The 12,889-nt window shown below is 36.5% G+C and overlaps 1 protein-coding gene across 1 annotated transcript in view; it reads right to left on the bottom strand.

Moving 5' to 3' along the window:
• Positions 1–1,244: 1,244 nt before the first annotated feature.
• LOC150082254 (TGF-beta receptor type-1-like) overlaps positions 1,245–12,889 on the bottom strand; it is a 468,537-nt gene continuing 456,892 nt past the window's right edge. Inside the window, exons 8-9 of the mRNA XM_090380077.1 lie at positions 12,742–12,872; positions 1,245–1,471 (exon numbers count right to left, since the gene is read on the bottom strand). Of these exons, the coding sequence (XP_090236203.1) occupies positions 1,346–1,471; positions 12,742–12,872 (257 nt within the window). The 3' untranslated portion in view covers positions 1,245–1,345. The remainder of the gene's footprint in view (positions 1,472–12,741; positions 12,873–12,889) is intronic.

The following is a 12,889-nucleotide window of genomic DNA, read 5'->3' as shown; positions in this document are numbered from 1 at the left end:
TCTACATCTGTTATTTTTATAGTTATTCTCTATATATTGATTATGCATAATAAGCGATAGACATATCATTTTCATCTACTGATTTTCTTCTATTTAGAAAACTGATAATGCAATTAGATATTAAGGACATATCACATGATATGACACATTAGTTTGCATTTACAAGGGCTTTCATATGGAAAGATGCACATTCTTTAGAGGCTTAACATCATCTTTACTATATATATAACAAAATAACTTTTATTATATAAAATTTACCACATACGATAAAATAATTTGAAGAAACATTCTTTCAATCAAAGCAATGTTATTAAAAAACAATGAGATAATAACTAGTTAAAAGTTATGAATACTTGAAGTAATTGGCATGATAAAAAAAACGTTTTATCACCTGAAATTTGCATTTCTCTGCATTTTGAGACCCTCTGATTGATGTAAAATTTATTTTATTTATTTATTTTTTCAGAAACTATTTTTTCAAACAATTTTTTTTCCCAACCTGTGTTGTATACAAAAATTATAAATTAAATTATAACTTTGTCTATAAAGTGAAGAAGCATTCTAAATGTAGGAATAAAGCTTGTTTTTTAAATCACAATATTTTTGTATAAGCTGCCAATTTCTCAAAATTTTCTGTTTGCTTCTGGACATGTATGAAATTCTTGTAACTGGTCATGACACAGAAGAAAGGGCACAATACTTTCTTCATCCACAATATGAATGGCAGGCTTTGATATCAGATTAACTGATATCATCAAGGAAGCAGTACTGCATTGGTTTTTCATAGTTTATCATATACACATACATAAACCTAACTTTTGATTACTAAAAAATCACAGGGTAGCACCATCATGGACCTGCAATGGCTTGCAAGAAGTTCATTTATACCAATTGGTACTGGCAAGCTCCTCTCTGACAGCACCATGGAGAAAACTGCTCTTATGATAATCTTTCAACAACTTGCAAAAAGATTAAAGAATATGTAGTTGAAAATAAACTACAAGATTTTCATTTGGCAAGTGGTAGCCACAACTGCTATAAAACAATTTGTATGATAAGTATGTTTTATGACAATATTTGTAACTGAACAGTACTCACAGTAATGAAATAAACAATGAATGGAAACAAGCTCCAACATGTTCAGAGCTATACGATTAACAGTGAGCCATAAGGAAATATTTAAAAATCTTGTGTTCACTTTCTCTGCCTTCTTTCTCAATTTAATCAGTTTCATTACATGCAATTAGGCAGTATCACGGAGCAAAATACTCATGTGGAGTATTTTAAATTTCTGGTTAACAGGGCTACACAGATAATATTCCTTAAGTAAATACTGTGTACTGAGTCACATCTTCAGATCTTCCTGAGCTCCAAGATTGGCAATTGTCTTTTTAATGCGGAGTGCTGTGAGTCGAGCAGCAGCATTCTGATACCAGCATTCTTTCATCACTTTAGACATGACTCGAAGAGCCTTTAAAAAAACAATAAGTTATAAACAATCAAGGTGTTATTACACAGTATAATGATAATAAATGTAAGTACATTACATGCTAACTAAGGCCTTGACAAACTTATTCAAGATTTAAGTACCACTGGGGGTATTAAAAAAGGCCTTCTGGAAAAGTCATTAATGCAGTAAACTTGAGTAACACAATGAGAAGAAAATACCGAAATACTGATGTTTACTTTTCATGTCAGGGTTAAATTCATATAATGCTAATTATCCAAAACAGTTGATATCAATCAACCTCATGCTATGATATTGGATAGTTTGTAGATAATTAAACTCTATGAAAATTAAAAGCTTTTAAATTCATATATGTGATTAACTTTTATCTATATGTGAAATTAATTATAAGTTATATATTAACTATTACCAGTTTGATAGTATGAACCAGAGCTATAATGCTCAATACGTTCTATGTTGATATCAATATTTGTAAAAGAATAAGAGAAGTTTACGTCAATATGATACGTAGAACACTCCCGTAGGATACTCTCCAGAAATTAAAATGAAAGCAATTAAAAAATCGAAAATCTTACATTACAGTAAGAAATAATTAACAATAATTAAAAATCAAATGAACACAATAAAATCTATTTAACGCAATTAAAAATCAATTTAATGCAATTAAAAATTAAGTCAAAAATTAATTTAATGAAACAATTGCAAAACGATTTTCATTAAATTAATTTTTTGACTTAATTTTTAATTGCGTTAAGTTGATTTTTAATTATTGTTAATTATTTCTTACTGTAATGTAAGATTTTTGATTTTTTAATTGTTTTTGTTTTAATTTCTGGAGAGTATCATATGGAGGTAAACTTCTCTTATTCTTTTATAAATATAACTATTACCAGTATACCAAAGCAACACAAATCTAAAAAAGGACAAGAGATGATAAATTACTGAATGATTATTGCCCAGTAATTTATCATCTATTGTGCTTTTTAGATTTGTGTATTTTAGTTTTTGTATGCCACTCTTAGTATGAATGCTGATTTACAACCATCATGCATGAGAACTGAGCCCACAAGGTAAATAGTACAATGTTTTTGTGAATGGAAGATCTTTGAATTTTTTTCCCCCCTTTGGTCAAATAAAAATGATTAAAAAAGATTTTGGTATCGAAGTTGTTGAAGAGATGCTGAATAAAAAACTAATTAAAATGCTCTTAGGTAACTTTAATTTTCAGGCTATCCTAATTAAATCCAGATACAATTGGTTAGGCTATTATTCTTTGTCAAGTTACTCCACACAATAGGAATTGTTCCATAAAATAATGCTATTGATAGTTTAGTTTCTCCATACTAAAAATCCATCATACTCTACCTTCGTCAAAAGTCTTACCAATTCCTGTAAAATACAGACAAAGCAGTTGTAAAATAAAGAACTGACAGTTCAACCTCACAGCTGCTAGAATGACCTATAAAATACTAGTCACCAAGCCAGATTTATTAGTGGCCACACTGACTGTAATGACAATGCTTTCCAGATAAGGAAAGCATTGTCATTACATTACAGTCAAAATGTCATTACAGATAAAGAAAATGCCAAAATCATCGCAATTGCAACACTAAGTACTTTCACATAACATATTTCATAATATTCTCTTTACAGCAACTTACATGCATTTTTACTATGGATTCGACAGGTGGTTCCTTAGACTTTACCCCATATTCATAGTCTATATTATTATCTACATTCCTTATAGTTGCTGGGTTCTTTCTACTATTAATGTAGTAATTTAGAGATATAATTCTTTTTATATTTCATTCTCTTTACTGCTTCTTTAATTAACATTATATTACATATATACATATACATATACATAACCATACAAATAAATTAGAATAAGGGTTAAAAAAGAGGAATATGCTTTTTGCTGCCTCTGATGTATGCTGTACCCTTTTTATTTTTATTTTTATTATGAAATATTCCATTTTCAACTATTTGAAACGTTATTCAAATATATGTATAATTACATATATTTGAATACATACGTAATTCAAAATTAAACAAAATTTATTAGAAGAATAAAAAGAAAAATAAATAAATATAAAAAATAGCAAAGCAAACATTGGTGGCTGCAGAAATGTACAAACCACTATATGTTGCATATAATAAACTAAAATAAAAATAAAATATATGCCAGCAGTAAGGCAAACCAGTAGAGTGAAAATGAACTTAACTAATAAAACAGCACAAAATGAAAGCAAGGGGGGAGGGAAATTTATTTCTTTATTATTTTAAGTTCAAATGGTCATGTATTATTGGTAGACTATGTTTCCATTTTAGCGATATTTCACACAATTCGGAAATGGGTGCCATCAAGGGGACGCCATTAAAGTTTCTTTTTATTTGGCCTTCATTTTCTAAATTATATTAGAAAATTATATTACAGTACCCTCTTCTTTATTTTTCTCCCTCCTCTTTTTCTTTCATTTAGTATTGTTTTATCGGTTAAGTTTATTTTCATATACACATATATATAAACATACACATATACACTGTGCTGCCACTTTATTAGGTACACCCCTGCTGTGCACACAAATGGTTTGTCCCGCAACGTTGCAAGTCATATTACCACAGTTGTGGATATAAATCAGCAGAACAACCTTCCTAGTATCAATTAGGCATACAAACCGTAGCAAGAATGAGGAAAAGGAATGATCTAATGGATTTCGAACGTGGCATGGTAGTAGGTGCAAGACGTGCTGGACAAAGCATTTCTGAAACGGCAGTTCTCCTGAGCTTTTCGCACATCACAGTTTCAAGGGTGTATCGAGAATGGTGCAACGACCAGAAAACATCTTCTCAATGGCACTCCTGTGGAAGAAATCGCTTGTTGATGAGAGAGGTTAGAGGTGGAGGATGGCTAGAATTGTGCAAGCAAACAGACAGGCCACAATGTCGCACATCATGTCAGAATACAACCTTGGTGCGCAGAACAAAATATTGCAATGGACCACTAGTCGCACTTTGTCACAAATGGGCTACAACAGCCGATGGCCATATCGCGTACCTTTGTCATCAGCGAAGAACAAGAGAGCATGCCTCCTGTGGGCACAGCAACACCAGCACTGGACTATCGAGGATTGGAAAACTGTTGCTTGGTCTGACGAGTCGAAGTTCCTGGTGCATCATGTTGACGGAAGGCTCAGAATTTGGCGAAAACCAACATGAATTCATGGACCCGTCATGTCTGACGACTGCTGGGCAAGGTGGTAGGGGGCAGTGTTATGGTGTGGGGAATGTTTTCTTGGCACACGTTGGATCCACTGATACCCACAGATTCATGTCTGAATGCCACATCGTACTTAAACATCGCTGCTGACCAAGTGCATCCATTCATGTTGCCAGTTTATCCTCAGTCAGATGGTTATGTCCAGCAGGATAATGCGCCGGTGCACAAAGCCTGAATCACTATGGAATGGTTCCAGGAACACGACAATGACTTTTCTTTGCTGCAGTGGACCGCTCAGTCCTTGGATCTCAATCCTATTGAACATCTTTGGGATGAGCTGGAAAGGGATGTTCGCTGCAGGCCTACACCTCCGTTGAATCTCAAGGAACTGCGTGACACTCTCATGTCTGCATGGTACTCCATTCCTGCACAACGTTTTCAGCATATTGTTCAATCGATGCCTAGATGAATTCAAGATGTTTTGAAGGCTAAAGGAGGCTCAACATGCTACTAGGTAGGTGTACCTAATAAAGTGGCAGCACAGTGCACATGCACACATACATATACAGGGTGTTTCAAAATTGATGGTCAATAATTTAAAGGTGAACTGTACAGACTACAATATGCAAAAAAACCCTAGTAAACATGGGTCCTTAAGTGAATCGTTTCCGAGATATTGCACATTTTTAGTTGGGATCCACCACTGAAAGGTGAATTGTACAGAGTTTGTTTGTACAGAATTGTACAAACAAACAAGTCAGTGGTGGATACCACTGACTTGTTTGTTTAGGTTAGGTTATGCTCATTCTCACCCTTTCCCCTCTCTCAATGCTCTGAGACGTAGCAGGCATACTAGTACTTGTCAAAGTATAGTCAACATGAAAAGAGGTTACAGCAACGAAGAGTATGTGGACATGCATTTCATGTACGGTAAAGCCAACGGCAGTGCACTAGAGGCTGCACGTTTGTTGTTGTTGTTGTTATTATTTGGTTTTTAGGAGCATTAGCAACTAAGGCCATATTACTCTGGGAATATGCGGTGGTCATTCCCTGACCTTTCTGCATCCTCCGTATTTGGTGGTGACGGGCTCGAACCCCAGTCTAATCAAGAATCGTGTGCTACGCACTGCTACTCCTTCCCACCTGGCTACAGAGGCGCCCCTGTCAATAATATATAGGAATTTTGCTAGCAGGGAAAAGGAGGTGATTGTCCCTTTGTATAAGGCAATGGTCAGGCCATGTCTTGAGTACTACGTACAGGTCTGGAGGCCTCATTTTAGGAAAGATGTAGATTTACTTGAGCGTGTACAGAGAAGGGCAACAAGATTGGTGAGGGGAATGAAGGGATCCTCTTACCAAGAGAGGCTGAAGTTCTGCAAATTGCAGTGGCTGGAGACTAGGCACCTGAGTGGTGATCTTAATCACGCTGAATTCTGATTGGATCCTTCAGATTACGAACCTAAGGGGGCATAAATTCAAATTAAGAAAAGACGGATGTAGAATAGATGAGCGGAAATTTGCCTTTAGCCAGCGGGTGGTTAATTGCTGGAACAAACTTCCATCTGTCGTTGTGGAAGTTGAAAGGATAAATAAATTTAAGGAGGAACTGGACAGGCATTTGGAGGGAATGGTGTGATTTTTTTTTTTTTTTTTGGTTGATGCTGCATAAGCTCATACACTTGCTGTCTTGCATCACATGCCACTACTACTACTACTTGTTAACAGGAGAGACTGCTTCTACTGGGATGGGATACACCTAAATAGAAAGGGTGCAAGAATATTTGCTGATGCTATCGAGGCAGTGTTAGGTGCATCAAAAAACAGCTAGCTTGGGGGGAGATACAAGGACTAATAGATTAACAGTAATAGACAGAGGTGAAAGTGATTCTTTCACTGCTTCTATTGGAATGAGCAGTAGCCTGGAAAACAAGATGCAGGATATTTCAGAGACTGCTGGGAGTCATTGCGGTACAAGTAAACACATGGGTTGTGTTAGGGTAGCTAAGAATAGTAACAGGTGCATGTATACATGCGTGTACACCAATGCTAGGAGTTTGGTAAATAAATTTGATGAATTTGAGGTATTGCTCAAAACATCAAACGCAGATATTGTTGGGATATCAGAGACATGGTGGCACACAGATATAAGGGAGGCAGAACTGGAATTTGGGTAGAACAATGTGTACAGGAAGGATAGGAAGGGAGGAGGGGTTATGCTATTAGTTAAGAAACACATAAAATCCAAGGAAGTACAGCCAGTCGATATTGGTGGACAGCGCAGTGTCAAGTCAGTTTGGTGTGACATAAGCACTGGGAAATCAAAATTGAGAGAAGGAGTGTGTTATAGGCCTAATGACTCTGATGAGTATAATAAACAACTGTACAGGGAAATAGAGTGAGCCTGTAAATCAGAGAGTCTTATAAAGGGGGATTTTAATTTCTCAGATATTGCTGGAATTTGTGGGTTTGTCACTCACACACTAGCAAGGCTTTTGTGGATTTATTGGATGATTGTTTTCTACATCAGCATGTTCGGGAGGCAACTAGAGGAAGTAATACTCTTGATCTGATTATCAGTAGTGATTCTTCATGCATTAAGAATCTGCAGATAAAGGAACCACTAGGTGGCAGTGATCAGTGTGCTGAAGTGGGATTTACTCAAAGAGGTAACTACCATCAGGGGTAGTTACCTCTTTGAGTAATATTTCGTAAAGGCGACTATGGTGGTCTGAGACAGTATTTAAATTCTATACAGTGGGACCAACTGATGATGTTACCAACAGCAAATTCAAAATGGGAAGCATTCAAAGAACTTATCTTGGAAGCTACTAGGCTTTACATACCAACTAAGAAATATTCAAAGTTTAGGCCTAAATGGATGTCAGATGAACTAATGAGACATATGGCAGAGAAGAAAAATGCATGGGATACATATAAATTAATGGGTGACATGGAAGCCTATGATAGATATAAGCTGGTCTATATCCAAGTCACAAAGGAGATTAGGCAAAGGAGATTCAGCGAGATTAAGAATCTGCAGATAAATGAACCACTAAGTGGCAGTGATCACAGTGTGCTGAAGTGGGATTTACTCAAAGAGGTAACTACCATTAGGGGTAAAGGGAAGGGTTACTGCTTTCGTAAAGGCAACTACGATGGACTGAGACAGTATTTAAATTCTATACAGTGGGACCAACTGATGATGTTACCAACAGCAAATTCAAAATGTGAAGCATTCAAAGAACTTATTTTGGAAGCTACTAGGCTTTATATACCAACTAAGAAATATTGTTCAAGGTTTAGGCCTAAATGAATGTCAGATGAACTAATGAGATATATGGCAGAGAAGAAAAATGCATGGGATACATACAAATTAACACGTGACACAGAAGCCTATGATAGATACAAGTTGATCTGTAACGAAGTTACAAAGGAGGTTAGGCAGGCGAAGGCAGATTACGAGAAATCTTTGGCAAGGGATGCAAAGAAAAACAGCAAAGAGTTCTTTACTTATGTAAACCTCAGAAGGAAGGGGATGAATCAGATTGGTCCACTTGATATCGATGAGTCAACTCTTGTTGATCCTGCTCAGGTAGCTAACAAATTAAATGAATATTTTGCATCGACATTCACACGAGGAGTTATTCAGCGAGGGGAATGGCCAGAGGTGTATTCAATTCTGGCAGTAAGCTAGAGAATCTTGTAATAACTGAGAGTAAAGTTGAGGAGAAATTGTTGAAGATAAACACAAGAAAGGCACCTGGGGTGGATGGGATCTATCCAGTTATATTAAAAGCGGCAGCAAAGGAAGTAAATAAACCTTTAGCCATAATCATGAGAGCTTCCTTGGACTCAGAGGAGGTACCCATGGACTGGAGATGTGCAAATGTGACCCCAATTCACAAAGGAGGATCAAAGGCTGACACAAGTAATTATAGACCTGTGAGTTTAACTTCTGTTCCCGGAAAATTAATGGAGGCACTGGTTAAAGAAGCACTGCAGGATCATCCAGACAAGACTTCAGTTATAGCTCGGACACAGCATGGTTTTGTTAAGGGGAAGTCTTGCCCGACCAATCTGATTGGATACTATGATGCAGTCACAAAAGAACTGGATGCAGGGAATAACTTTGATATTATATACTTGGATCTTAGAAAGGCTTTTGATGCTGTTGCACATGGAAGACTGCTGCACAAATTGGAGCAGTGTGGCATTGGAGGCAAATTGCTGCTATGGATAAAGTAGGGGAGAAGACAGAGAGTGGTAATCAATGGACACTGCTCATCGTGGACTAATGTTATTAGTGGAGTCCCTCAGGGTTCAGTATTGGGTCCATTATTGTTTTCTGTATTTATAAATGATATTGATGATGGTATATCAAGCTTAATGTCCAGGTTTGCAGACGATACAAAGGTTGGCAGGGTTGTCAAGGGCACTACTGACACTATACTGCTGCAACAGGATCTGGAAAGGTTGAGCAGATGGGCTGAGAGGTGGCAAATGAAGTTTAACATTGACAAATGTAAAGTACTACATATGGGAAACAGCAATCCCAGAGCTACGCATCAACTCTGTGGTACTACACCGACAGTGGTAGAGAATGAAACGGAACTGAGGTGGTTGTGCAGGCAGATATGTAGTTCTCTGAGCAGTGCAGACGGGCGGCAAGAGTAGCTCATGGTGTATTGTCAATGATATATAGGAATTTTTCTAGCAGGGATATGGAGGTGATTATTCCTTTGTATAAGGCAATGATGAGGCCACACCTAGAGTACTGTATACAGGCCTGGAGGCCTCATTTCAAGAAGGATGTAGAGCTGCTGGAACAAGTACAGAGAAGGGCAACAAGATTAGTGAATGGAACAAAGGGGTGCTCTTATAAAGAAAGGCTTAAGTTTTGCAAATTACAGTGTCTGGAGACTAGGCACCAGCGAGGTGATCTGATAGAGGTGTATAAAGCCTTGAATGGTTTGAGCATGCTCAGAGCTGATGGGATTCTTCCTCTTGCTCAGAATAATCACCTGAGAGGGAATAAATTCAAATTGAGGAAAGACAGATGTAGGATAGATGTGCGGAAATTTGCCTTTAGCCAGCCGGTGATTGGTTGGTGGAATAGACTTCCATCCCTTGTCGTGGAAGTTGATAGCCTAAATAAGTTTAAGGCTCAGCCGGACAGGTATTTCGAACGAACAGAGGGGTGAAGCGGAAGTGGTTATTTTTTATTTTTTTTTTTGGCTGATGCTGTATAAGCTTGCTTTCTTGCATCAAATGCCTCTACTAATGCTAATGCTAAAGAAAAATGCATGGGATACATATAAATTAATGGGTGACATGGAAGCCTATGATAGATATAAGCTGGTCTGTAACCAAGTCACAAAGGAGATTAGGCAGGCAAAGGCAGATTATGAGAAATCCTTGGCAAAGGATGCAAAGAAAAACAGAAAAGAGTTCTTTACCTATGAAAACTGTAGAAGGAAAGGGATGAATCAGATTGGTCCACTGGATATTGATGGTTCAACAGTTGAGGATCCTGCACAGGTGGCTAACAAACTAAACGAGTATTTTGCATCTACATTCACACATGAGGAGTTATTCAGGAGGTGAAGTAAACTCTGGCAGTGAGCTAGATGATTTTGTAATAACTGAGAGGAAAGTGGAGGAAAAATTGTTGAGGATAAAAATAAAAATGCATCCAAGGTGGATGGGATCTATCCAGTTATATTAAAGGAGGAAGCAACGGAAGTAAGCAAATCCTTAGCCATAATTATGAGAGCTTCTTTGGACTCAGGGGAGGTACCCATAGACTGGAGATGTACAAATGTGACCCCAATTCACAAAGGAGGTGTAAGATACAAAATTTTACAGAATAAAAGTAATAAGAAGTTGGTTTTGTTAATTAAGGAATTCGAATTCTTGTTGCTAGTTGAATAAGATAGTAATATCATCTGATTTCAATAATAAGAATTATTCAGTATGAAATATAAATTTAATATAAGTAATCGGCATGCCCTACCCCCAGCATGTTTTAGGGGAGTGGGGGTAGGGCATGCCGATTAGGGAGGTACTTATATATTTATAATCTCTTATAACCACAACATTTTATTATTTTGAGTTTATTTTTCATCCTTTTGAGTTTGTGAACGCATCATGTTGGTGGAATTTTTGAAATCAGAAAAAGGAAAACCGAAATTGTGCTTTAGTGGACGTTTGTTTTATAAAGATAGGCAAAATGAAACAAAAATTCATTGGAAGTGTCAAAATTACCGAAAAACCAAATGTGCCACTCGAGTTACTACGGTAGATAACACCATCGTTAAAACATGGAAGGAGCACAATCATTGTGGAGATGCAGCAGGAGTTGAGGCAGCGCAACTTCTTGATACCATTCGAACTTATGGAGAAACAACAAATAATATGCCTCATAGTATTATTTCAAATGTTTTGAGAATCTGTAGCCAAGCAGCAGCCCCTAAGCTTCCAAGTGTAGATACAATGAAACGAATGATCCGAAATATAAGAAATCTAAATTTTGATGGACCAGTTCTTCCAACGCACTGTAGAGACATAGTTTTTACAGAAGAATATAAAACATCATGCAATGGAGAATTGTTTCTACAATTTGATTCTGGACCTGAGGACAATCGTATATTAATTTTCAGTACGAAAAGAAATTTGCAGTTGTTAGTGCGAAGTGAACAGTGTTATGCCGATGGGACTTACAAAACTGTTCCCTTACTTTTTTATCAGCTGTATACGATACATGGATTCAAGGACAAAATATCGCTTGCATTAGTTTATGCATTATTGCGTAACAAGTCTGAGGAAACATATGTATCTCTACTACAGCAGTTGAAAGTATTGGAACCGGCTATGTCCCCGCAATCAATAACTATAGATTTTAAGTCCGCGATGATGAATGCTTGCAGAAGAGTTTTCCTGACACTTCGCAACGGGGTTGTTTTTTCCATTTTTCACAATGTATTTTTCATTCCATTCAGAATAATGGATTGAAACAACGTTATGAAACTGATGCTAATTTTGCTTTAAATATGCGAATTTTGGCAGCAATTGCATTTGTGCCCACTCCAATTGTAACTGTCGTTTTTGAACATTTGTGTGAAAATGGTGTTTTTCCCCCAGAATTGCAAGAAGTTGATGATTATTTTGAGGATACATGGATTGGACGCCCAACCAGACGATATCTTCGTCAACCACCAAAGTATTCCCATGAAATGCCAGCTTGTTCTTGAAGGATTATCAAGAACGAATAATTCTGTTGAAGGGTGGCATAGAAGATTTGAGGAACAAGTCGCTGCTTATCATCCCAACATTTGGAAATTTATCGATTGCATTAAAAAAGAACAAACTATTAACGAAATGCGCAGTGAACAATATTTAAGTGGAAGTGATCCGGGCAACAAAAAAAAAAGTATCGCGATTGTGATGAACGAATTAAAAGGCTTGTTAGTGCATACGATGAACGGGGTGATATTGTTGATTATCTAAGAGGTATAGCGCGTAATATTTCTTATTAATAATTTACATACTGTGTTGTAAATATTACAGTTTCTTAGTAATTAATTATCCCAACGTGACTGATTCTGAAGATTGCATAAACATTCATTTTGAATTTTTGCAGTGTACTATGACATACCTAATGTTATAATTAGTTTAGTTTAAAATTAAGCAATTGTTATATTGTTTAAATAATGAATTTTTTACTATTTTTGTGATACATGTAACTACTAAAATACATAATCTACCTATTAAATTACATATTTACATACATGTGCTTTTTTATTTCCGTACTATTCCCTCACAGTTCATAGAATTCCAAAAATATGCTAATCATATCTTAAGGCAGAAACATAAATAAAAAATAACTTTTTATGATTTGACCAAACACATCTCATTGCTTCTAGATGGTAAAATGCGATAAACTGACGTGGCGGTAAATTGTGGCGGTAAATTTTCAGGACCCCGTATGAGAGTAATATCAAAGGGCAAAAGAATTTGCCCTTCTCAAAACTACATTAAAAAAAGAATAATTTACCTCACATGACTGCCACCTATTTGGAATTGGTGGCCGCTGCCTATCTGTACAAACAACCTTCTTCATGTCATCTATAGTAGGATCTGAAGGTACCATGTCATAGTATGGTAACTGGTAGTCCTCATAAATTCCTATCCAAAGTGAAAAT

Source organism: Mastigoproctus giganteus, chromosome 8 (genome assembly GCF_048544385.1).
Source record: "Mastigoproctus giganteus isolate SK-2022 chromosome 8, ASM4854438v1, whole genome shotgun sequence".
Lineage (NCBI taxonomy): Eukaryota > Metazoa > Arthropoda > Arachnida > Uropygi > Thelyphonidae > Mastigoproctus > Mastigoproctus giganteus.
This window is presented reverse-complemented; position numbering and strand designations above follow the sequence as displayed.